The 27,934-nt window shown below is 41.9% G+C and overlaps 2 protein-coding genes across 2 annotated transcripts in view; one reads left to right on the top strand and one right to left on the bottom strand.

Annotated features, from left to right (window-relative positions):
• The window catches only part of LOC127952178 (zinc-binding protein A33-like), a 67,376-nt gene that overhangs the window by 4,796 nt on the left and 34,646 nt on the right, over nucleotides 1-27,934 (bottom strand). The gene's annotated exons all lie outside the window — the stretch shown is intronic.
• Nucleotides 12,217-27,018, top strand: LOC127952179 (E3 ubiquitin-protein ligase TRIM35-like). The gene is made up of 6 exons (XM_052550573.1): nucleotides 12,217-12,955; nucleotides 13,299-13,394; nucleotides 14,907-15,137; nucleotides 15,406-15,428; nucleotides 22,994-23,115; nucleotides 25,372-27,018. The coding sequence occupies exons 1-6, from the start codon at nucleotides 12,560-12,562 to the stop codon at nucleotides 25,872-25,874; spliced, it is 1,371 nt and encodes a 456-aa protein (XP_052406533.1). The 5' UTR covers nucleotides 12,217-12,559; the 3' UTR covers nucleotides 25,875-27,018.

The following is a 27,934-nucleotide window of genomic DNA, read 5'->3' as shown; positions in this document are numbered from 1 at the left end:
GGGCATCAGCGTTTGTTTTGTTTGAGGAAACTGAATCAATTTCACAATTTTAATAAAAATAAATTGAGTTCAAATAATCCATCATGACCCTTTTTTATCACGCTTTCATTTTTATCACGAGTCAATTTTATCCTTTGCGCTAAGCAGTCTGGTTTGGAAAACTCACTTTGAAAAATAAAAACTTTTTCAATAAAATAGTAAAGTGGTCCAGCAGGCTGATAGGTGACCCGCAGCTTAATGTGGAGAGCTTGTACACAAAACAGTTACAGCGCATAACTAGTTCGATTCTAAATGACAGTTCACATCCTTTGCACACAGAATTCCAGCTTCTACCCTCTGGGCGTAGGTTTATAATCCCCAGGTGTAGAACAAAAAGACACAAAAACAGTTTTGTTCCTACAGCCATTACTTTGAGGAATAAGTTATAGCTTATAGTGTACTTGGTTTTTATGTATTTTACTTCCTATTCGTGTATGAGCAGTCTTCTGAAACAAAATTTTTATTTGTATTATTATTATTATTTCTTTTTTTTTTCGTTTTTATGTATGTATTACTTATTCTGGACCGATAAGAACTTTTTGATGATGTAGTTTTGGATGATGTGTGATATGTGCTCTGTTTCATGTGTGTGTGTGAGGACTCTACTGCAAACAAAATCTACCTTCAGGTATAAATAAAGTAACGTGAACTTGAACTTGATGATTATTTTAATAGTCTTTACTTATTATTCAGTTATATTCTAGCGCATTTCATCTATTAAATAAAAGTAAAGCAAGCTGTGTTTTTGGATATGGTAAGATTAAAATTATTTTATTGAACAAAATTTAATGTGGCTTTAAGCACTATGCATAATTAAAGTTTCACTTTCACAGTGACTAAGCCAGTAAATGTGGTGTTTACATGGAATAATCGTAATAGTTTATCGTAATAGAGTCTCCACATCAGTAGGAAAGTGATAAAACAAGCATTATCCATCTGAAGACTTTTGTTGCATTTCAGGGCAAAAACAAAAACACTGTAGACCAACAATAAAAGATGCAGGAAAAAATGTATTGGTTATTCTCACTGTTGGGAACCTTACTTTAAAAAATTAATTAGTTATAGTTACTCACTACTTGTTCCAAAAAGTAACTGAAATATAATAAAAGTAACTCATTACCAGGGAAAGTAACTATTTGCGTTACTGTAAAAAAAAAAAAAAGTTGCTATATGTCAGAGAATTTGTGTGTATATATACAGTATTGTTCAAAATAATAGCAGTACAATGTGACTAACCAGAATAATCAAGGTTTTTCGTATATTTTTTTATTGCTACGTGGCAAACAAGTTACCAGTAGGTTCAGTAGATTCTCAGAAAACAAATGAGACCCAGCATTCATGATATGCACGCTCTTAAGGCTGTGCAATTGGGCAATTAGTTGAATTAGTTGAAAGGGGTGTGTTCAAAAAAATAGCAGTGTGGCATTCAATCACTGAGGTCATCAATTTTGTGAAGAAACAGGTGTGAATCAGGTGGCCCCTATTTAAGGATGAAGCCAACACTTGTTGAACATGCATTTGAAAGCTGAGGAAAATGGGTCGTTCAAGACATTGTTCAGAAGAACAGCGTACTTTGATTAAAAAGTTGATTAGAGAGGGGAAAACCTATAAAGAGGTGCAAAAAATGATAGGCTGTTCAGCTAAAATGATCTCCAATGCCTTAAAATGGAGAGCAAAACCAGAGACGTGGAAGAAAACGGAAGACAACCATCAAAATGGATAGAAGAATAACCAGAATGGCAAAGGCTCAGCCAATGATCACCTCCAGGATGATCAAAGACAGTCTGGAGTTACCTGTAAGTACTGTGACATTTAGAAGACGTCTGTGTGAAGCTAATCTATTTTCAAGAATCCCCCGCAAAGTCCCTCTGTTAAAAAAAAAGGCATGTGCAGAAGAGGTTACAACTTGCCAAAGAACACATCAACTGGCCTAAAGAGAAATGGAGGAACATTTTGTGGACTGATGAGAGTAAAATTGTTCTTTTTGGGTCCAAGGGCCACAGGCAGTTTGTGAGACGACCCCCAAACTCTGAATTCAAGCCACAGTACACAGTGAAGACAGTGAAGCATGGAGGTGCAAGCATCATGATATGGGCATGTTTCTCCTACTATGGTGTTGGGCCTATTTATCGCATACCAGGGATCATGGATCAGTTTGCATATGTTAAAATACTTGAAGAGGTCATGTTGCCCTATGCTGAAGAGGACATGCCCTTGAAATGGTTGTTTCAACAAGACAATGACCCAAAACACAAGTAGTAAACGGGCAAAGTCTTGGTTCCAAACCAACAAAATTAATGTTATGGAGTGGCCAGCCCAATCTCCAGACCTTAATCCAATTGAGAACTTGTGGGGTGATATCAAAAATGCTGTTTCTGAAGCAAAACCAAGAAATGTGAATGAATTGTGGAATGTTGTTAAAGAATCATGGAGTGGAATAACAGCTGAGAGGTGCCACAAGTTGGTTGACTCCATGCCACACAGATGTCAAGCAGTTTTAAAAAACTGTGGTCATACAACTAAATATTAGTTTAGTGATTCACAGGATTGCTAAATCCCAGAAAAAAAAAATGTTTGTACAAAATAGTTTTGAGTTTGTACAGTCAAAGGTAGACACTGCTATTTTTTTGAACACACCCCTTTCAACTAATTGCCCAATTGCACAGCCTTAAGAGCGTGCATATCATGAATGCTGGGTCTTGTTTGTTTTCTGACAATCTACTGAACCTACTGGTAACTTGTTTGCCAAAAAATATACTAAAAACCTTGATTATTCTGGTTAGTCACATTGTACTGCTATTATTTTGAACAATACTGTATATATATATATATATATATATATATATATATATATATTCACAGTGCTTTTATATATACACAGCCGCCACTTCCAAATATAGCTCTTGAGCGTACCACCACCTCTCCGTGCGCCCAGAACGTGGCTTTACGATTCTGGTCGGAGTATGGAGCGTGAATCATTTGAACCAGTTCGGGAGTTCGGAGCGGGTTCGCGAATCATTAGAGTCAGATCGGGAGTTCGGAGCAGGTTCGCAAATCATTTAAGTCAATTCGGGAGTTCGTAGCGGGTTCGCGAATCATTTGAGTCAGTTTGGGGATCGCAAATCATTTGAGTCAGTTTGGGAGTTCGGAGCGGGATGGCGAATCATTTGAGTCAGTTCGGGAGTTCGGAGCGGGTTCGCAAATCATTGAGTCAATTTGGGGATCGCAAATCATTTGAATTCAGTTCGGGAGTTCGGAGCGGCTTCGCTGATCATTTGAATCAATTCGAGAGTTCGTAGCGGGTTCGAGAATCATTTGAGTCAGTTTGGCGATCGCGAATCATATGAATCAGTTCGGGAGTTCGAAGTGGGATCGCGAATAATTTGAATCAGTTTGGGAGTTCGTAGCGGGTTCGCGAATCATTTGAGTCAGTTTGAATCAGTGCTTTAAGTGGCCCAAAACGGTACTCTATTATAGCCAAAAAAATATATGTACTTTCTATTTTTTTATTTTTTATGACTCCCCTCATCCCCTGAGGTAACAACAACTATATTGAAGGAGTTTTAAATGGTAAATGGTAAATGTTTTACCATTAGTTTGTGGATTTGCTTGAGCTAGAAAGAACTACTGAACATAAATAAAATATGCAAAAGGATTTTGAAAAAATACCCTTAGAAAGAGCTACTGCATTCAAACTGACTCAAATGATTCGCGAACCCGCTACGAACTCCCGAACTGACTCAAAAGATTTGCGATCCCGCTCCGAACTCCCAAACTGACTCAAATGATACGCGATCCCTAAACTGACTCAAATGATTCGCGATCCCCAAACTGACTCAAATGATACGCGATCCCTAAACTGACTCAAATGATTTGCGATCCCCAAACTGACTCAAATGATACGCGTACCCGCTCCGAACTCCTGATCTGACTCAAATGATTCACAAACCCGCTCCGAACTCCCGAACTGGTGCAAATGATTCACGCTCCAAACTCCGAACTAGTAAGAATTAGGAAGTGTGAATTGTGAAGTGCGTTCTGAAAAGCGGCAGCGCAGGCAAAGGATTAAAACCTCTATTAAAGTCGCTACGTCATTTGGACGTAGCGTACCGGTACGTCCAAATGAACGTACCGGTACGCTAAAAGCACGTTCTGGGCGCACGGAGAGGTGGCGGTACGCTCAAGAGTACAGGTGCGTACCGGCCCACTTAAAACACTGGTTTGAATGCAGTAGCTCTTTCTAAGGGTATTTTTTTTTCAAAATCCTTTTGCACATTTTGTTTATTTTCAGTAGTCCTTTCTAGCTGAAGCAAATCCACAAACTAATAAAATGATTTATTATTCAATCAATCAATCACCTTTATTTATATAGTGCTTTAAACAAAATACATTGCGTCAAAGCACTGAACAACATTCATTTGGAAAACAGTGTCTCAATAATGCAAAATGATAGTTAAAGGCAGTTCATCATTGAATTCAGTTATGTCATCTCTGTTCAGTTGAAATAGTGTCTGTTTTTATTTGCAATCAAGTCAATGATATCGCTTTAGATGAAGTGACCCCAACTAAGCAAGCCAGAGGCGACGGCGGCAAGGAACCGAAACTCCATCGGTGACAGAATGGAGAAAAAAACCTTGGGAGAAACCAGGCTCAGTTGGGGGGTCAGTTCTCCTCTGACCAGACGAAACCAGTAGTTCAATTCCAGGCTGCAGCAAAGTCAGATTGTGCAGAAGAATCATCTGTTTCCTGTGGTCTTGTCCTGGTGCTCCTCTGAGACAAGGTCTTTACAGGGGATCTGTATCTGGGGCTCTAGTTGTCCTGGTCTCCGCTGTCTTTCAGGGCAGTAGAGGTCCTTTTTTAGGTGCTGATCCACCATCTGGTCTGGATACGTACTGGATCCGGGTGACTGCAGTGACCCTCTGATCTGGACACAGACTGGATCTCGTGGCCACGGTGACCTCGGAACAAGAGAGAAACAGACAAATATTAGCGTAGATGCCATTCTTCTAATGATGTAGAAAGTACGGTGTTATGTGAAGTGTTTCTGGTTCCGGTTTACGTAATTAATGCAGCCTAAAAATCCTTTAACGGATTTGGATATTAAAAGCATATTAGTATGTTATGTGTTTTTCTCAGGTTAAAGAGATGGGTCTTTAATCTAGATTTAAACTGCAAAAGTGTGTCTGCCTCCTGAACAATGTTAGGTAGGTTATTCCAGAGTTTAGGCGCCAAATAGGAAAAGGATCTGCCGCCCGCAGTTGATTTTGATATTCTAGGTATTATCAAATTGCCTGAGTTTTGAGAACGTAGCGGACGTAGAGCAGAATAATGTAAAAGGAGCTCATTCAAATACTGAGGTGCTAAACCATTCAGGGCTTTATAAGTAATAAGCAATATTTTAAAATCCATACGATGTTTGATAGGGAGCCAGTGCAGTGTGGACAGGACCGGGCTAATATGGTCATACTTCCTGATTCTAGTAAGAACTCTTGCTGCTGCATTTTGGACTAGCTGCAGTTTGTTTACCAAGCGTGCAGAACAACCACCTGATCGCTGGCGCCGATACAGGATGGCTGCCTCCGTGACGAGCTCTGCATATGTTTTTGTGTTTTTGTTAGTTTGTCCTGTCTTTAGTTATATTCCTGCCATCAGTTTCACCAGGGAAGAACTGCTGAACATTCGGCAGAACGCACCACAAGATGTTTTTCCGGATTTCAATTATTCAGATGTTTTACTGAACGTTGTTATCGGAGGAGCGGCGGCGCTGATCAAGCGCTTCAGGACGCGCAGACGGGGGAAGCGAGCGTGAGCGCTCGTCAGACTCAGGAAGCGCGGATTTCGAACGCAGTTGCCTAGCATCCATCTGGCAAATCTCCGCTCTCTACCCAACAAAACGGACGAACTCCTTCTGCTTTCTCGGACAAATAAGGATTTCACACACTCTGCTGCTCTGTGTTTCACGGAAACCTGGCTGAATGACACCATACCGGACAGCGCACCCCATCTGCCGGACTTTCAGCTGTTTAGAGCGGATCGCGAATCAGAATCGACTGGGAAATCGCGCGGCGGCGGGACATGCTTTTACATCAATGAACGGTGGTGTACAGATGTAACTGTGTTAAAGAAGACGTGCTGCTCAAATCTCGAAACACTCTTCATTAACTGCAAGCCATTCTATTCACCACGGGAGTTTCACTCGTTCATTCTGGTCAGTGTTTACATCCATCCTCAAGCGCATGTGAGCTCAGCTTTACAGAAACTCGCTGATCAGATCACAGAGACAGAACAACAACACCCGGACTCTGTTTTAATCATTCTCGGGGACTTTAATAAAGCCAATCTGTCCCGTGAACTGCCAAAATACAGACAGCATGTTACATGTCCCACAAGAGACAGTAATATATTGGATCACTGTTACACCACAATAAAGGATGCATTTCACTCTGTTCCACGAGCAGCTTTGGGACGTTCTGATCACCTTCTGGTTCATCTTATACCGTCCTACAGGCAGAAACTAAAATCAGCTAAACCTGTATAAAGGACTGTAAAAAGATGGACTAATGAAGCAGAGCAGGATTTACAATCTTGTTTTGACCTCACTGATTGGAGTGTTTTTGAAGCTGCTGCCACCGATCTGGACGAACTCACAGAGACCGTAACATCATATATCAGCTTCTGTGAGGATATGTGTATTCCTACAAAGACTCAACTAATTTACAATAATGACAAACCGTGGTTCACTGCAAAACTCAGACAGCTCCGTCAGGCCAAAGAAGATGCTTACGTGAAGGGGGACAATGTCTTGTATAAACAGGCTAAATACACATTGGAAAAGGAGATCAAAGTGGCAAAGAGGAATTATTCTGAAAAAATAAGGCCTCAGTTCAGTTCCAACGACTCCGCATCAGTGTGGAAAGTCTAAAGAAGATCACCGATTACAAGACACCACCCCCCAGCACCGTAGAGAATCAACGACTGGCAGACGATCTGAACGAGTTTTACTGCAGGTTTGAAAGAACACCCATCACCTGCCCTGAACGCCTCCCCACAAAACCATTCACACCCTTCACAACTCCTGCAACCAGCCCTGAATGCCTCTCCAATCAAGCACTCTCACCATTCACACCTCCTGCATCCCCCCTCTCAGGTGGGGCACCTGCAATTCAGATCAGCGAGGATGCGGTGCGCCAGGTCTTCCGGAAGCAGAAAAGGAAAAAAGCACCAGGCCCAGATTGTGTTACACCAGCCTGTCTGAAATCCTGTGCTGACCAGCTGGCCCCCATCTTCACACAGATCTTCAACAGATCGCTGGACCTGTGCGAAGTCCCTTCATGCCTCAAACGTTCCACCATCATCCCCATCCCTAAGAAACCCAAAATTACAGGACTAAATGACTACAGGCCTGTGGCTCTAACGTCTGTAGTCATGAAGTCATTTGAAAAACTGGTGCTGGCCCACCTGAAGGACATCACTGGGCCCTTGCTGGATCCTCTTCAGTTTGCCTACAGAGCAAACAGGTCTGTGGACGATGCAGTAAACATTGGACTGCATTATGTTCTGCAACACCTAGACAGACCGGGGACTTATGTGAGGATCCTGTTTGTTGACTTCAGCTCGGCCTTCAACACGATCATCCCAAACCTCCTCCTGCCCAAACTAAATCAGCTCTCCGTGCCCACCTCCATCTGTCAGTGGATCAACAGCTTCTTGACAGACAGGCAGCAGCTAGTGAGGTTGGGAAAATACACATCCAGCACCCGTACAATCAGCACCGGAGCTCCCCAGGGCTGCGTTCTCTCCCCACTGCTCTTCTCCCTGTACACTAATGATTGCACATCTAAGGACCCCTCTGTCAAGCTCCTGAAGTTTGCAGATGACACCACACTCATCGGCCTCATTCAGGACGGTGGCGAGTCTGCTTACAGACAGGAGGTAAAAGAGCTGGCTGTCTGGTGCAGTCTCAACAACCTGGAGCTTAACACGCTCAAAACAGTGGAGATGATCGTGGACTTCAGGAGAGACCCCTCTGCACTTTCCCCACTCACCATCATGAACAGCACTGTGACTGCAGTGGAGTCATTCAGATTCCTGGGAACCACCATCTCTCAGGACCTGAAGTGGGACATTCACATTGACTCCACTGTGAAAAAGGCCCAGCAAAGGTTGTACTTCCTCCGCCAGCTGAGGAAGTTTAACCTGCCACAGGAGCTGCTGAAACAGTTCTACTCCACCATCATTGAATCCATCCTCTGCACTTCAGTAACTGTCTGGTTCAGCTCAGCTTCTAAATCTGACCTCAGAAGACTACAGAGAGTAGTCTGGACTGCTGAGCGAATCATCGGTTCAACTCTCCCATCTATTCAAGAACTGTACTTATCCAGAGTGAGAAAAAGGGCTGTCAAAATCACTCTGGACCCCTCACATCCAGCACACTCCCTCTTTGAACTGTTGCCATCTGGTCGACGCTACAGAGCACTGAGTACTAGAACGACCAGACACAGGACCAGTTTCTTCCCTCAGGCAATCCATCTTATGAACAGCTGATAATAACGGCAAACACACTACACTTTATATTTATATACAAACACACTTTATTTATCTAACACACATACTTAGTATACACTTAAATTTTGCACACAATATATATGTACATACATAACTTCATTTTGTAATATACCTGCCTACAATTGTCATTTGTATATTGTCATTCACTATCTACTTATTTGTATTTTTTATTCTTTTATTATGTGTTTTATGTTCTGTCGCTGTCATTCTGTTGTACTGCGGAGCTTCTGTCACGAAAACAAATTCCTTGTATGTGTAAACATACCTGGCAATAAAGCTCATTCTGATTCTGATTCTGATTCTGAAAATAAAGCATTACAATAGTCTAACCTTGAAGTCATAAATGCATGGATTAACATTTCTGCATTTGACATTGAGAGCATAGGCCGTCATTTAGATATATTTTTGAGATGGAAAAATGCAGTTTTACAAATGCTAGAAACGTGGCTTTCTAAGGAAAGATTGCGATCAAGTAGCAATCTTCAAAACCTAGGTTCCTAACTGATGACGAAGAATTGACAGAGCAACCATCAAGTCTTAGACAGTGTTCTAGGTTATTACAAGCAGAGTTTTAGAGTTTTAGAGAGATACACCCACGATCAGATGATAAGAGCAGATCATTTGTAACTCTAAGGAGAGCAGTCTCAGTACTATGATACGGTCTAAATACTGACTGGAAATCTTCACATATACCATTTCATTTCACTAAATGCACCAAATAATGTGTATTCTTCGTTGTTCTTTTGTGTGTGTGTGTGTGTTTTATAGCAGTTTATTTTAACGTTTCAAAGTTCATTCTGAATGCAGTTTGTTAAGATTTTACCTGAAGAAATCCTGATGTTCCTGTCAGACTTGTTTAAACACAGTCATGTGATCATAAGCTCCTCACTCTCACAGCTCTTACCAGGAAGAGACTGACGTGTTATTTCTGCTTCTCTCACAGAACTGAAGTGACTCAGGATCAGAAGCAGAGAGAGAGAAGATCACTCACCTTTCCATCGAGACTGGAAACTCCTGCAGAACAAACACAACATTGATCAATCTATCAATCATCAATCAACCAATCATCAATCAATCAATCAATCACCTTTATTTATATAGTGCTTTAAACAAAATACATTGCGCCAAAGCACTGAACAACATTCATTTGGAAAACAGTGTCAATAATGAAAATGATAGTTAAAGGCAGTTCATCATTGAATTCATTTATGTCATCTCTGTTCAGTTGAAATAGTGTCTGTTTTAGTGAAGTGACCCCAACACCAATAAAGCATTACAATAGTCTAACCTTGAAGTCATAAATGCATGGATTAACATTTCTGCATTTGACATTGAGAGCATAGGGCGTAATTTAGATATATTTTTGAGATGGAAAAATGCAGTTTTACAAATGCTAGAGACGTGGCTTTCTAAGGAAAGATTGCGATCAAGTAGCATACCTAGGTTCCTAACTGATGACGAAGAATTGACAGAGCAACCATCAAGTCTTAGACAGTGTTCTAGGTTATTACAACCAGAGTTTTTAGGTCCTATAATTAACACCTCTGTTTTTTCTGAATTTAGCAATAAGAAATTACTCGTCATCCAGTTTTTTATATCGACTATGCATTCCATTCGTTTTTCAAATTGGTGTGTTTCACCGGGACGCGAAGAAATGTTTTAATTTGCAATCAAGTCAATGATATCGCTGTAGATGAAGTGACCCCAACTAAGCAAGCCAGAGGCGACAGCGGCAAGGAACCGAAACTCCATCGGTGACAGAATGGAGAAAAAAACCTTGGGAGAAACCAGGCTCAGTTGGGGGGGCCAGTTCTCCTCTGACCAGACGAAACCATTAGTTCAATTCCAGGCTGCAGCAAAGTCAGATTGTGCAGAAGAATCATCTGTTTCCTGTGGTCTTGTCCTGGTGCTCCTCTGAGACAAGGTCTTTACAGGGGATCTGTATCTGGGGCTCTAGTTGTCCTGGTCTCCGCTGTCTTTCAGGGCAGTAGAGGTCCTTTCTAGGTGCTGATCCACCATCTGGTCTGGATACGTACTGGATCCGGGTGACTGCAGTGACCCTCTGATCTGGACACAGACTGGATCTGGTGGCCACGGTGACCTCGGAACAAGAGAGAAACAGACAAATGTTAGCGTAGATGCCATTCTTCTAATGATGTAGAAAGTACAGTGTTATGTGAAGTGTTCCGGTTCCAGTTTACCTAATTAATGCAGCCTAAAAATCCTTTAACGGATTTGGATATTAAAAGCATATTAGTATGTTATGTGTATGCCAGGTTAAAGAGATGGGTCTTTAATCTAGATTTAAACTGCAAGAGTGTGTCTGCCTCCCGAACAATGTTAGGTAGGTTATTCCAGAGTTTAGGCGCCAAATAGGAAAAGGATCTGCCACCCGCAGTTGATTTTGATATTCTAGGTATTATCAAATTGCCTGAGTTTTGAGAACGTAGCGGACGTAGAGGAGTATAATGTAAAAGGAGCTCATTCAAATACTGAGGTGCTAAACCATTCAGGGCTTTATAAGTAATAAGCAATATTTTAAAATCTATACGATGTTTGATAGGGAGCCAGTGCAGTGTGGACAGGACCGGGCTAATATGGTCATACTTCCTGGTTCTAGTAAGAACTCTTGCTGCTGCATTTTGGACTAGCTGTAGTTTGTTTACTATGCGTGCAGAACAACCACCCAATAAAGCATTACAATAGTCTAACCTTGAAGTCATAAATGCATGGATTAACATTTCTGCATTTGACATTGAGAGCATAGGGCGTAATTTAGATATATTTTTGAGATGGAAAAATGCAGTTTTACAAATGCTAGAGACGTGGCTTTCTAAGGAAAGATTGCGATCAAGTAGCATACCTAGGTTCCTAACTGATGACGAAGAATTGACAGAGCAACCATCAAGTCTTAGACAGTGTTCTAGGTTATTACAACCAGAGTTTTTAGGTCCTATAATTAACACCTCTGTTTTTTCTGAATTTAGCAATAAGAAATTACTCGTCATCCAGTTTTTTATATCGACTATGCATTCCATTCGTTTTTCAAATTGGTGTGTTTCACCGGGACGCGAAGAAATATAGAGCTGAGTATCATCAGCATAACAGTGAAAGCTAACACCATGTTTCCTGATGATATCTCCCAAGGGTAACATATAAAGCGTGAAGAGTAGCGGCCCTAGTACTGAGCCTTGAGGTACTCCCTACTGCACTTGTGATCGATATGATATATCTTCATTCACTGCTACGAACTGATGGCGGTCATATAAGTACGATTTAAACCATGCTAATGCATTTCCACTGATGCCAACAAAGTGTTCAAGTCTATGCAAAAGAATGCTGTGGTCAATTGTGTCAAACACAGCACTAAGATCCAATAAAACTAATAGAGAGATACAACCACGATCAGATGATAAGAGCAGATCATTTGTAACTCTAAGGAGAGCAGTCTCAGTACTATGATACGGTCTAAATCCTGACTGGAAATCTTCACATATACCATTTCATTTCATTAAATGCACCAAATAATGTGTATTCTTCGTTGTTCTTTTGTGTGTGTGTGTGTGTGTGTGTGTGTGTGTGTTTTATAGCAGTTTATTTTAACGTTTCAAAGTTCATTCTGAATGCAGTTTGTTAAGATTTTACCTGAAGAAATCCTGATGTTCCTGTCAGACTTGTTTAAACACAGTCATGTGATCATAAGCTCCTCACTCTCACAGCTCTTACCAGGAAGAGACTGACGTGTTATTTCTGCTTCTCTCACACTGACTCTCTTCTCTACTGACAAAAACAATAAAGAACCAGCCATCAGTGAAGAACCAAGAGAAACACTTTACAGAAGGATCTTTGTGAAGTTTGGTTCTGAATAGATATTAGATATTTGTGATTCTCGAGGGGATTTGTTTTTCAAACTGTCATAAGTAAAGTTTAGATCACTGGAGCTCTAAGAGTGAAAATGGCTTCTCTATCTGAAGATGATATTTCGTGTCCTGTATGTCAGGAAATCTTCAAGAATCCTGTTGTTTTATCATGTAGTCACAGTGTCTGTAAAGAGTGTCTTCAACAGTTCTGGAGAACCAAGAAAACTCAGGAGTGTCCCGTCTGCAGAAGAAGATCCTCAAAAGTTGATCCTCCATGTAATCTTGTGTTAAAAAACTTGTGTGAGCCGTTCCTGAAGGAGAGAAATGAGGTTCGTTCATCAGGATCTGAAGAGATCTGCAGTTTACACAGTGAGAAACTCATACTCTTCTGTCTGGAGGACAAACAGCCGGTGTGTTTAGTGTGTGTTAACTCTCAGAAACACGACAATAACACATTCAGACCCATCGATGAAATGGTTTCATCATATAAGGTGAGAGAAATCAGTTTGGGACAAATTCATGTTATTATAAAAGTAATCCGAGCCGGTTGTGTTCAGTACAGCTGAACTCCAGTATCACACAGACCCAGTTGGTGTTGGATAACTATTTTTGCTTCAATAAATAACTTTGTCAGTTACAAACTGTGCTTTGTGTTCACTCAGGTTGTGTTTGTTTAAGACAGGTTTTAATTTCTGAATTAATTTTATATGAGATAGTATGAGAAATCTGGATGGGGGCAAATACTTTTGCACTGCATTATATGATCATATCACTGTATCGTCTTTTGCTTTGTCACTGTAATCTGGTGTTTTATGTATTTTTATTTAATTCTAGGAGGAGCTCAATACAGCACTGAAGTCCTTACAGGAGAAACTTTTACACAATGAAAAAACAAAAGAAGAGTTTGAGAAAACAGTTCAACACATCAAGGTGAGGAAACAGAATCCAGAGTCATTTTCATTACAGCTGTAGATCACTATTGTAACGATATTAAAACTCCATACTCATCGGCAAGAAGGAGGCGGGAACCGGCGCACAATCAAACTGAAACTTTAATAATAACAAAACAAAAAAACAGCGCATCAGCCCCTCACGGACGACTGATGCACGCAAATAAAAAGCAAAACATAAAATAATATCCCAGGCCTGGTCCTCTCTCGTCCTTCACGGTCGTCGCTCCAGTTTTATATCCTTCCATCTCCTACGTGGGACTCGAGACAGGTGGTGGGGCGCAGGTGCAGCTCATCTCCAATCACTACACCTGGCCTCACTCCTCGTTCTCACGTCTCTCGTCCCCGCCCCACTCGTCACATACCCCCATCGCCCCTCGCAGGCTGGGGGGTACCCTTGAGACTGCGCTCTACTCCCCCCTCCCCTTCCCTCCGGGGGGTGGGGCGCTCACGGGGACCTGAAGGAACCTGGGGGTAGGACAGACGAGGCGAGAGAAAAGGAGATGGAAGGAGGAGCGACAGGGACGAGAGAGGGGAGAGAGAAAAAAAAAAAAATAATTCCGGTTCCCAGACGCACTGCTGCTCGGCCCTCCACCGGCTGGGTGATCTCCTCCGCGGTGCCTGGCGGTGGCACTGGACGGCCCTCGCCGGACAGCACGACACTCCTCCGCCGCCCGATGGACGGCGATGGCTCCTCCGATTTTGGGCAGCGGCAGGAGTCCCCCGTTCCCTGCCCCTCCGGATTCCATCGCAGAGGCTGCAGGCTCCGGCCCCCTGGCGAACGGCGCCGACTCCTCCGCTCCCTCACGGATGGCAGCCGCCCCTCCATATCGTGGGCGGCCGGCAGCGAGCTCGCCCGTCCCCGGCAACTCGCTCCAGCCCACCGCCTCGAGCGTCCATGGCGGCACATACTTCGCCAGCTCGAGGGCACCGCGGATTCACCACAGCGGTGAGGGATCTTCAGCAGCTCGTCCCTCCTTCTCCCGGGCTTCGGCACCACTGTAATGATATTAAAACTCCATACTCATCGGCAAGAAGGAGGCGGGAACCGGCGCACAATCAAACTGAAACTTTAATAATAACAAAACAGCGCATCAGCCCCTCACGGACGTCTGATACACGCAAATAAAAAGCAAAACTGCCTCTCTCGTCCTTCACGGTCGTCGCTCCAGTTTTATATCCTTCCATCTCCTACGTGGGACTCGAGACAGGTGGTGGGGCGCAGGTGCAGCTCATCTCCAATCACTACACCTGGCCTCACTCCTCGTTCCCACGTCTCTCTGCCCCGCCCCACTCGCCACAACTATATACAGTTATGATCTGATATATTTAATATAATGGACTCCAGTTGATTATTTGTGTAAATGAGGATCATCAATCTTCTTCTGGATCTGTTATATGTCTGTCTATGAGTTTCTCTCAGATCTGAATGATGTGATTGTGTTGATGTGTGTTGATGGAAACGATTGAAGTGAATGTGGTTTGATTTCAGTCTCAAGCTGAGCACACAGAGCGTCAGATTAAACAGCAGTTTGAGAAGCTTCATCAGTTTCTCAGAGATGAAGAAGAAGCTACAATCACTGCACTGAGAGCGGAAGAGGAGCAGAAGAAGCAGATGATGAAGGAGAAGCTGGAGGAGATGAACAGACACATCTCAGCTCTTTCACACACAATCAAAGACACGGAGGAGATGATGAAAGACAGTGACGTCTGCTTTCTGAAGGTCTGATTTCACAGCATACTCTGATTGACTGATGTATGGTTGATTGATTGATAGATTGATTGATTGATGGATGGATTAATTGATTGATTGAGTTCTTGATGATTGATTGATTGATTGATTGATTGATTGATTGATGGATGAATTGATTGATTGATTGACTGAGTTGTTGATGATTGATGGATGGGTGGATTGATTGACTGACTGATTGATTTATTGATTGATTGATTGAAGGATTGATTGATTGATCAATGTTGTGTTTGTTCTGCAGGAGTTTCCAGTCTCGATGGAAAGGTGAGTGATCTTCTCTCTCTCTGCTTCTGATCCAGATGTAACAGGTACAGAAAGTGTTTTGTTAAAACCTATGTATTGATTGTTATAATTCTCACAAAATTGTTTTTCACATGAACCTGATATGATTGCCTAAGTGTGTTGAGTACGCTTCCCCTTTATTGCGGTGATGTCATCATGAGCCTACATAATTTCCTGTTATGTCCCCCCCTCTTCCTCTTGGCATTGTAATTGCATGGAAGAGGTGGGTTATTTTTGGCTCCTGCTAATCCTCATTAATCTTTATTTTAATTGTTGCTTTTATTTCTATATCTTCGTTGCAAATTGTGTATTATGTTATTTTACTTACCTGTGTGGTTATTTTTGTCATTTTGCCCAATTTAAGTTATATTTGTGTCTTTGGCCTAATGTGGAGATGAAAAGCACATGGTAATTAAATCTACGTCACATTTGTTTTATAGAGCAAGATAAGGGTGATTGTACTCAAAGGCTGTTTTTATTTTGTTTTACATCAGGTATGTTTTCTCTGTATTCTCCTTCCTCTTGGCATTGTAATTGCATGGAAGAGAGCAAGATAAGGGTGATTGTACTCAGAGGCTGTTTTTATTTAGTTTTACATCAGATCTCAGAGTAAAACCCAGCGAAACCGCCGCCTGTTGTCCCGTGTCTGCTTTCACAACGCAGAGAAAAGTGATTTTAAAACTGGTGTCGTGAGCCACCGGTTACACGTAGTGCTGTGACCCTTCGGATTTCGCATGAACGGCTGATTACCAGTCGCCGGAATTGCTGCTTCAACAGACTACGGTGTGCCATGAAAGATCGCTGGATGTGAGTGAGAGTGTTTCGCCGTTAGCGGAGGTCGCAGCTCCGTTCATCTCGTCCGATCCCGTTGTCAGGGTTCTATCTTCTGTTGCTCATATCGCAGACGGTAAAGGTTGAACGGTTGCCCTTTTATGAAGTATGATGAAAAACTGTTGTGACTTTTATTAATGACGATCGCCGTAAGCGTTTTGACGTGTTGACGCTCTCTCTTTTTCTCCTCTTTTGCATTGCTGCACGCTCATCACTGACGGGATATTTTTGTGATCACATTTTATTTTATTTCTCCTCGTGCAACGCTGTACTGAACTGTTCTTTGTGTTGCTGCAAGCTGAAGGACAGTGTTTTGTGATCGTCGTCACATAATTATTATTATTTTTTCTCCCTGAAACTAAAATTGGACTGTTTTGAGAGGGTCTAAATGAGTATTTCTGCAAACTACACTTATCTGCATATTAGTTAAATAATCTCAGTGTTTTTTTTTTCTTCTCATATTCTTTGAAACTGTTATAGCATTTTTTTTTTTTTTTTTTTTTTTTCTATTCGAACTGAGTCATGTTTGAGGACACTGTCAGTCAGGATAATTTTAGCCCTGCACAAAGACCTAGTGCCATGCTACCAGTAGGCAGGGGTAGTGGGGCTGTACTTAATCGTCCTGACAATATGTATGGAGTTTCACCTCAATGTTTTGGGAGAGGGAGGACATTCTTTACTGCAGATATTGACCATGTTCATGCATCTGATTCAGCTATTGGTACCTCAGGGAGCCCAGCTGCTTGCTCTACCCCTTTTGCACGCCCTAACACTGATCGAGTCTTTGGGGAGTATTATTTCTGATTTGGCACAGGAAATTGGTGAAAGCATTTCAGCCAGTCTCAACTTAACGCAACAGCCCAGCCCAGTGCAATCTAAATCAAATGTACAGCATTCAGGTGAATGTTTTGATGCTTCTAATTTGAAAATCATTGTCCAACATGATGTTGTGCCTCCACCGTTCTTTAGAGGAGATCAAAGTGATTCATTTACTGTACATGAATGGGAAGATTTGATGTACAGTTATTTGAACAGAAAGAAATGCACTGATGAAACTGCCTCTGATCTCATTTTGAGCAGGTTAGCTGGAAAAGCGAGAGATGTAGTCAAAGTGTCCTTGCGCAGCTTCCCTGGGCTGACTGCTGAAGTGCTCCCCACTGCCGTGTTTGATATACTGAAGCGCAATTTCAGTGAGTTGATGTATTCAAATATGCCTATGTCTGACTTCTATAACACCCTGCCTAGGGCGGATGAGAGCCCGATGGACTATTGGATACGGCTCAATAAGGCGATTGATGTGGCTGATGAGTGTTTGCGTAGACGGAACAAGTGTGTTGAGGACCCTGCTACTGAAGCTGTTATGTTGTTTATCTCACACTGTCCAGATCCTGGCCTTGCTTTGTCTTTTCAGTTCAAGCCTGTTGAACAGTGGAGTGCTGCTGAAGTTCAAGAGCGACTGGATAGTCATCGCAGGACTCTGAAGAGGGCTTTTGCTAGAACTTCACGCTCATTGCCTGTATCCGCTTGCCATCAGAACACTGCAACTGTCTGTGACGATTCTGTGTCAAGTTCTCCCAAACAGCCTGAACTCACAAGCCAGATACCAAGTTTAACTGGTCAGTTGAACCCCAACGCTGCTCCTTTTACTCCTGATGCTAGTATGCAGCAGTTGGTTGGCATGATGGGCAAAGTTTTATCTCTCTGCACTGCTTCACTGTCCTCGTCCATCCCAAATGGTCCTGTCAGAACTTCAGACCCCAAGCCCAGTCTGAGCTCAGCATGTAGAGTATGTCAATCTAAAGAGCACAGTACACATACTCATTGTATGCGCCAGAGGCTCTGTCGTAACTGCTTCAAACCTGGACACTTTAAGAGCAATTGTCCTAGGACGACAGGCCTTGAGCTGCCACCTTCAGCCATTCAGTTAAACTAAATAGCCCATGTGCGGAGGGGGATAACATGGGCAGTGTTGTATTTCCCCCAAAAGATGAGTCAGACCCACATGAGATTTTTGTAAATAGTTGCAAATTGTTGCCACCAGACAAAACAGTGCTGTATGTGGGATCTCAGAAATTTGATGGAGCTAGTGAACTCTTTTATGCCCCTGTGACTGTCGGTGGCCAGTCCGTGCTGAACGGTATGCTAGATTCTGGCAGCATGGCTTGCACACTGAGTATGGAAAGTGAATCCAAGTTGCGTGCCGATGGAGTTCTCCCTCAACCCTCAGTGATTCCTGGTAATGTGGTCCTGGTGGGCTGCGGTGGTCTGACTACTCAGCCTAAGTGCGCATATGACCTGGAAATCGAAGTCTACGGGTTCAAGTTTATCGTACCAACCTTAGTAGTGCCTGGACAGAAGGATGAGTTCATTATCGGCAGTAATGTAATCAAATGTGTGCTCCAGAAGATGAAAGCCGAAAAGAGATACTGGGAACTGATTTCCTGCCAAAACAGCAACCCTGAGTGTGAAGAATTTCTTGAGCTCTTGAGCGGTGTTTCTCGTTGGTCTGGTCCCCAACAGCCCGCTAAGCTCGGCACGGTTAGGCTTCGTCAGGCCGTTACCTTGCTTCCCAGGTGTGAGCACGTTGTCTGGGGAAAACTACCTTCTAACACTAATGTCTCCCCAGGAAGCTCCGTCATCGTCGAGCCCACTACGTCACGTTCAGCGCCACATCATGTTCTTGTTGGACATGTGGTGACTCCTATGTGGGGTAATCGATGGGTGCTGATGAAGATCTTAAATCCCACCGAGTCTCCAATAACTCTTCGACGTAATGCTAAGCTGGCTGATGTGTCTCCTTGTTTGGCAGTGGAGGATGTTACAGTTTCACAAGATGTGTGCAGACCTCAAGTTCCTGATGCAGCTTTCCCCAAGTCTATTCCAACTGTTGATCCTGTGCAGTTACTGCATGAGTATGGTTTGGAGGGCATTGATATCGAAGGGTGTGAGGTCCTCAAGTCATGGAAGGAGGAGTTGACGAGTCTTATCGTGTCCTATCGTGATGTTTTCTCCAGAGACAGACTCGATTGTGGAGAGGTGAAAGACTTTGTACACCGGATTCATCTGAGCGATGAGCGTCCGTTTCGTCTGCCATATCGCCGAACCCCTCCTGCCCACTACCAGAAGTTGAGAGAGGTACTTTCTGAAATGGAAGAGAAAGGCATCATTAGCAAATCCGTCAGCGAGTATGCATCTCCTTTAGTAATGGTATGGAAGAACGATGGATCTCTCAGAGTCTGTACGGACTTTCGCTGGCTTAATGCAAAGACCATTAAGGATGCTCATCCTTTGCCTCATCAGGCAGACTGCCTGGCTGCTCTAGGAGGCAATCTTTTCTTCAGCTCTGTTGATTTGATGTCAGGATTTTACAACGTCCCGCTCCATGTTTCTGATCGTCATTACACCGCATTTACAACACCAATGGGCTTGTACGAATACAACAGTCTTCCCCAAGGCCTGTGTAACAGCCCAGCATCCTTTATGCGCATGATGCTCAGTGTGTTTCGAGATCTAAATTTTTCCAGCCTTCTTTGCTATCTTGATTTGCTGGTTTTTCTCCCGCTCTGAAGAGGAGGCTTTGAAACGCTTGGAAGTAGTGTTTTCACGGTTGAGAGCTAGTAATTTGAAGTTGGCTCCGAAAAAGTGTCGCTTTCTCAGGCGCTCCATCAAATTTCTGGGCCATGTGATCAGCGGATCTGGAGTTTCCGTGGACAAAGACCATGTAGCAGTCATTTCAGCCTTTCAAAAGAATGACCTGATGAAGGAAGATAATGTCACACCTTCGCCTAAGAAACTAAGATCATTTCTGGGCATGGTTCTATACTACCAGAGCTTAATCCCTGGCTGTACACGTGTCGCAAAGCCATTGTTCAATTTGACGGCCGGTCAAAAACGTTTGATAAAAGGCACAAATAGCCGTAATCGATCTGGCACTGAGGATGTTTCATCAATCTTGTCTCTCTGTGATGATTGGGATTCAGGAGCTGCATCCAGAGCAACATCTGTGGGTAATCATTTGACTTCTTTGATTCCCGACTGTCAAGACGTAATCCATGCCTTTTCATTGTCTGAACTGCAGTGTCAGCAGCACAAAGATTCAGTTATTTCGAGGGTGGCTTTCTATGTCAGCAGGAAGCGCAGGCCTACCAGGCGTGAGCGTGCGAATGAGGATTTGATAGTTTTGAGGATTTTGAGGCAGTGGGAAAAACTCTGTTTGCTTCATGGCATCCTGTATAGAGCTGTCAAAGATCCACTCTATAAGCATAAAAAGTTTCAATTTGTCCTGCCTGCCTGTATGAAACAGCAAGCACTCTCTGGTGTTCATGATCTGGCCGGTCACCAAGGTCAGCCTCGTACCCTGTCTTTAGCCCGCCAGAGGTTCTATTGGCCTGGGATGGAACGTGATGTACGTGATTATGTCAAGACTTGTGCCCGTTGTGTCCTGAGTAAAACTCCGGAGCCAGCAGCAAGAGCGCCTTTGGAGAGCATCAAGACCACTGCCCCATTGGAGCTCGTCTGTATTGATTTCTGGTCTGCTGAAGATAGGCACAATAAATCTGTGGATGTCTTGGTAATTACGGATCATTTCACCAAGTTAGTTCACGCTTTTCCTTGCCAAAACCAATGTGCTAAAAGTGTTGCTAAGAAACTCTGGGATGGCTTCTTTTGTATCTATGGATTTCCCCAGCGTATCCATTCGGACCAGGGAGCAAATTTTGGAAGTGAGCTGATAGCAGAGCTTCTTGATATTGCTGGCGTTGACAAGTCACGGACTTCACCGTACCACCCAATGGGGAATGGTGGGACTGAAAGGTTCAACAGAACATTGGGGAACATGCTGAGATCGCTTCCACCCAGATCCAAGCAAAAGTGGCCACAGTTGGTACAAACAATGACATTCATATATAACTGCACTGCCCATGAAACGACTGGGTTTGCCCCTTTTTACCTGATGTTCGGGAGGGTGCAGAGATTGCCTGTTGACCTTATGTTTCAAAGCGTGCTTCGTGATGAGTCGATCTGTGATTACATGTTCATGACTATGTTCAATCTCTTGTCAGTGATCTACAGTCTGCTATGACGCTGGCTCAAAAGAACTCTACTGCTGAACAAAAACATCAGTCTGATCAGTACAATAAGAGAGTCAAAGGATTGCCCCTGTCAGTTGGTGATCATGTTCTCATTGCCAACAGAGGTTGTAGAGGTAAACGGAAGCTTGCCGACAAATGGGAGCCCACCATGTATTCCGTTGTTGACTCCAAACCTTCACTGCACATTTACAAGATCAGTGACAAATCTGGTCATGAGAAAGTGGTACATCGGAATCTGTTGTTGCCAGTTAACTTTCTTCCTTTGCCTTCAACTGAGGTTTCTGTTGGTGAAAGTGCTAGTGGTGGTCCTTGTACCACACCTTCTCAATCTGTATGTGATGTGGTTGAGTCTACCTTACCTGTCACTGATGATTTGTCACATGCTGAGTCCATGTCTGTCATTTCTCACATTGCTGTTTGTGACAATGATAGTACTGCTGCTTGGGTCTCATCTCATTCTTCTCAAACTGTTTCTGAAGCACAAAATGAGTTTTCTGTTGACCTTGACACTGTATCTAGTGCCTTTTCTACTGTTCCTGTTCCTGACAGTTCACGTGGTCCTTTGGTTGACCATAACTTTGACGATCGTTACACTACCAGGTTTGGTAGAGTACTAAGACCTGTTCGTAGGCTGATTGAATCAATGATTCAACTCGAAATCTTACTTGGTGTGGAGTCTGTATCTCCTTTTATTCATGTATAGGGTTGTGTATAGTATTACACAATCTCTGGTAATACATCTCAACCAAAGTGTAATCTTCTCTATTTTGTGTATATTAATCCTGTTTATGTACTTGGTATGAGTTTATCGAAGTGTAATGGGCACTTTGTGTGTGCCTGCAAAATGTGTAGAAGTTTGGCCAACTTTCTCCATATTTGTATCCCTTGTTTGGGTAACTTTCTAGGTGGAGTCTTCACTGTCTTTAAAGTGTAGACCATGTAATTCAAGTGACCAGTGTTTTATTTGTTATACTCTTAAGAATTTTGTGTGAATTCTGGGGGGTGAGTGTAACAGGTACAGAAAGTGTTTTGTTAAAACCTATGTATTGATTGTTATAATTCTCACAAAATTGTTTTTCACATGAACCTGATATGATTGCCTAAGTGTGTTGAGTACGCTTCCCCTTTATTGCGGTGATGTCATCATGAGCCTACATAATTTCCTGTTATGTCCCCTCCTCTTCCTCTTGGCATTGTAATTGCATGGAAGAGGTGGGTTATTTTTGGCTCCTGCTAAGCCTTATTAATCTTTATTTTAATTGTTGCTTTTATTTCTATATCTTCGTTGCAAATTGTGTATTATGTTATTTTACTTACCTGTGTGGTTATTTTTGTCATTTTGCCCAATTTAAGTTATATTTGTGTCTTTGGCCTAATGTGGAGATGAAAAGCACATGGTAATTAAATCTACGTCACATTTGTTTTATAGAGCAAGATAAGGGTGATTGTACTCAAAGGCTGTTTTTATTTTGTTTTACATCAGATCTCAGAGTAAAACCCAGGGAAACCGCCGCCTGTTGTCCCGTGTCTGCTTTCACAACGCAGAGAAAAGTGATTTTAAAACTGGTGTCGTGAGCCACCGGTTACACAGAGACACTTCAGTTCTGATTCTGAATGTTCTTCCAGATTCCAGATCTCATCACAGCCGGATCCACAGACTCCTTCTGGAGCTTTGATTCATGTGCCACGTTACTTGGGGAACCTGTCCTTCAGAGTCTGGAAGAAGATGCAGGACATCGTCCAGAACAGTGAGTCTGACTGCAGAAGATCTGAGCTTCATACACACACACTGGAAATGATGCAATATTGACAGATTTCAGCATTATCTGTGAAGAACCTGATCATCTACTGCACCAAAATCAGCAGCTCACTTCTAGAAATAATCAATCCCAAAATTCAGTGCGCTTCACTTTCATTTTCAGTCACAAAACACACAGAAGTGATTTCAGCAGTTTTTAAGACTCTAAAAAAACTTTTTTATTTTGATGTTTATATACTTCTTTAAGTGTTTAATTGTCAGTATTTTGAATTAGGATTTATTTATTTTTAATATATAGAGTACAGACCAAAAGTTTGGACACACATTCTCATTCAAAGAGTTTTCTTTTTTTTTATGACTATGAAAATTATAGATTCACACTGAAGGCATCAAAACTATGAATTAACACATGTGGGATTATATATGGAATTATATACATATCAAAAAAGTGTGAAACAACTGAAAATATGTCATATTCTGGGTTCTTCAAAGTAGCCACCTTTTGCTTTGATTACTGCCTTGCACACTCTTGGCTTTCTCTTGATGAGCTTCAAGAGGTAGTCACCTGAAATGGTCTTCCAACAGTCTTGAAGGAGTTCCCCGAGAGATGCTTAGCACTTGTTGGCCCTTTTGCCTTCTGTCTGCGGTCCAACTCACCCCTAAACCATCTCGTGTGGGTTCAGGTCAGGGAGGCCAGGTCATCTGGCGCAGCACCCCTCACTCTCCTTCTTGGTCAAATAGCCCTTACACAGCCTGGAGGGGTGTTTGGGGTCATTGTCCTGTTGAAAAATAAATGATGGTCCAACTAAACGCAAACCGGATAGAATAGCATGCCGCTGCAAGATGCTGTGGTAACAATGCTGGTTCAGTATGCCTTCAATTTTAAATAAATCCCCAACAGTGTCACCAGCAAAGCACCCCCACACCATCACACCTCCTCCTCCATGCTTCACGGTGGGAACCAGGCATGTAGAGTCCATCTGTTCACCTTTTCTGCGTCGCACAAAGACACGGTGGTTGGAACCAAAGATCTCAAATTTGGACTCATCAGACCAAAGCACAGATTTCCACTGGTCTAATGTCCATTCCTTGTGTTCTTTAGCCCAATCAAGTCTCTTCTGCTTGTTGCCTTTCTTTAGCAGTGGTTTCCTAGCAGATATTCTACCATGGAAGCCTGATTCACACAGTCTCCTCTTAACAGTTGTTCTAGAGATGTGTCTGCTACTAGAACGCGTGTCATTGACCTGGTCTCTAATCTGAGCTGCTGTTAACCTGCGATCTCTGAGGCTGGTGACTCGGATGAACTTATCCTCCGCAGCAGAGGTGACTCTTGGTCTTCCTTTCCTGGGGCGGTCCGCATGTGAGCCAGTTTCTTTGTAGCCCTTGATGGTTTTTGTGACTGCACTTGGGGACACTTCCAAAGTTTTCCCAATTTTTCAGACTGACTGACCTTCATTCCTTAAAGTAATGATAGCCACTCGTTTTCCTGTACTTAGCTGCTTTTTTTCTTGCCATAATCCAAATTCTAACAGTCTATTCAGTAAGACTATCAGCTGTGTATCCACCTGACTTCTGCACAACACAACTGATGGTCCCAACCCCATTTATAAGGCAAGAAATCACACTTATTAAACCTGACAGGGCACACATGTGAAGTCAAAACCATTTCAGGTGACTACCTCTTGAAGCTCATCAAGAGAAAGCCAAGAGTGTGCAAAGCAGTAATCAAAGCATAAGGTGGCTACTTTGAAGAACCTACAATATGACATATTTTCAGTTGTTTCACACTTTTTTGTCATGTATATAATTCCACATGTGTTAATTCATAGTTTTGATGCCTTCAGTGTGAATCTACAATTTTCATAGTAATGAAAATAAAGAAAACTCTTTGAATGAGAAGGTGTGTCCAAACTTTGGGTCTGTACTGTACATTTATTTATGTTTTTGTACGTTTTATTACTGTAAAAAAAATATTTTCAGTTTTGTTAATTATTTTATTTCAAGTAGTTGCTAAATTGTTTTTAATAATTAATAATAATTTTTTTGTTGATGTTCTTTTGCTATTTTTTTTATTTATTATTATTTAACGTTTATTTTAATTACTGAATAATTATCAAGTAAAGTGGCTGATACTGATGCAGATTTTTTTTAATCATATTTAATTATTGTATGTTTGCTTTATAACAAACGAATCATCTGTGTTGTGTTCACTCTTGATCATGATCTGTTGATTGTGTCTCATCAGCTCCTGTGATTCTGGATCCAAACACGGCTGATCCTCATCTCGTTCTGTCTGAGGATCTGACCAGTGTGAGAGTCAGCGGTTATCAACCTGTTCCTGATAATCCAGAGAGATTTGACTTTCATCTCTGTGTTCTGGGTTCAGAGGGGTTTAACTCAGGAACACACTGCTGGGATGTGGAGGTTAAACAGAGTGCATTCTGGAGACTTGGAGTAACTACAGCATCAAACCAGAGGAAGGGACGGGATTTCTTCTACACTGATGTCTGGTGTGTGTGGTATGATCCAATAGGACTGTCTCCAGGTTCTGGTTTTCCTGTTTATCATAATCTTGATCGTGTGAGAGTGAATCTGGACTATGACAGAGGAACAGTGTCATTCTCTGATCCTATAACTAACACACATCTACACACATTCACAACCTCCTTCACTCACACACTCTTTCCTTTCTTCTGTAATTATGATTATTCTTCTTCTCTGAGGATCTTATCGATCAGTAGTCAGTAATCTGTAGCTCCTGCTTTCATCTTTCATCATGTTTTAATCACATGAGTAAGAGATAAGTTCTACAGTTATACTATAATTACAGTTAGATAACGTGAGAAACATCTTAATAACAACCATAACCAGATGCTAGCTCTCATATTTGTAAGTTTTTAGTCTTTCTGCAGTCTTTCTCTCCCTGATAAATGAGTTTCAATGAAAGAGTTTTTTGGGGGGGTTAAATGTCTTTTGTAATATTCACTTATATTGTATGCTTATGTGAAAAAGGAAGATAACAGCATCAATGTTTCAAATTTCTTGAGTTATGAACAAATAAATTCAGTTTTAAATTCTACAGATCTACAGAAGAAAGAAATGGGATCAAAGATCTCCCATAAAGATATTTTGTAGTCTGATAACGTAATCTGTTAGCCAAATTTTCCAGAGATTTACAGTCTGGAGAAGATGATGATAGTTGGCCAAGTCTGTAGATTTGAGTTGACATATTTAATTGAAAATCATGTAATGTATGATGATCACAGACACAAGCTCAGTGATGATCAGTGTGTGATATTTTCAGCAGATGTTATAACACAGATGATTTCATTTGTCACATATCTTCTAGCTACATTTGTGTGAGTTTGTTGTGATCAGAAGGAATATAAAGTTTGGTATTGTGTGATCCTCAGTCGTGTAGTGTATGATGCCTTTGTGTCTATTTACAAAGTCAGTAAGTGTATGATGCCTGTATGTTTTAGTTTTCATATACGCAATAGTTGTTCTTGACTTAACATAAGAGTAAGAGTAAACAAATGTTTTGAATCTTGTGATTAAATCTATATTTCATATAAAATGCCCTGAAGTTCAAACATTATTTTTCAGTAATGTTTATGAGATATGATGTTTATGAGTAATGTTATAACAACAAATGTAATTGTAAATAGTTGCTAAACAGAGTTGATCCTGAAAGTAACAGAATAGAAACAATTGTCCAGTGAAGTCAATTCTGTTACACTATTGTCAGCATTGTTACTCTGCCTTGGTAACAGAGTTTAACAGTAACAGAATTGACGGTTTTATTTTATTTTTGCCAAGAACTCCACTTGCTAGCATAAATGCTAAGAGCATATGGCACTAATGAAATCATGATTAAAATACCTCTAAATAACCCAGTGTGTGATCAGTAATACATGTAGCTGTTCTTTTGATATTGTGTTGACAGCACTGACGTTCTTCAGAATAACTCTTGGTATAAGATCTTTAGCTTTAAATATTTTCTCAGAGAGAGCAAATGTCTCAGTTATTTGGACAGAGTTTGATATTCAAACATCTTAAATTGAATAAAAATACATCGAGCGGGCTGTCTGAACTCTAAAGTGTGTGTTTTGTAACTGTCTCTGGGAACAACACTTTCAGGTTTGTTTTATTTCTGAGAGAGATGCTGAAGACAAGCTATTGACAGAAGAAAACCCTCACAAACTCTTCTGAAGTGTGCTGTGTGCTGCCCCTAGAGGACGTTTGTCAGGGATCTGCAAGAAATGGGACCCAAATGCAGAATGAGCAGACAAGGGTATTTTATTAACAAAACGTAGACTGGAACAGCTGGGGGAATTTGTAGTGAAACTGTTCTAACAGATGGGCAGGGCAGACAACAATACGGGCAGGATGGATGACCACTGAGACAGTCCAAGATGACCATGGGCCCAAGCACGGAGTAGGCAGCTCCAGAGGCAGGGCCAGGTAGACACAGGAAACCCGTAGCTTTAAGTGAAACTCAAATGTCACCAGTCTAAATCGCCAGGTAGACTCACAAGACCAGAGACTTGACATGTGAGAGAGGTGAGCTGCTTCCAGGCAGTGGGGTTCAGTGGCCAGGAAATCTGAGTGGAGGCAAGACAATACACAAAAACAAGACAAGACTCAAAAATGACAAAGAGTGAACAAGAGGCAAAATTAGAACAAAGCAAAAGAAAACCAAAACTATAATCCAAGAGAAAGAACAAAAAACTAAATCTAAAACTGGAATCACTTAAGCAAGAATAAATGAGAATCTAAATCGAATGAGAAACAAAACTAGATAGTCT

This window comes from Carassius gibelio, chromosome B3, assembly GCF_023724105.1.
Source record: "Carassius gibelio isolate Cgi1373 ecotype wild population from Czech Republic chromosome B3, carGib1.2-hapl.c, whole genome shotgun sequence".
NCBI lineage: Eukaryota > Metazoa > Chordata > Actinopteri > Cypriniformes > Cyprinidae > Carassius > Carassius gibelio.
This window is presented reverse-complemented; position numbering and strand designations above follow the sequence as displayed.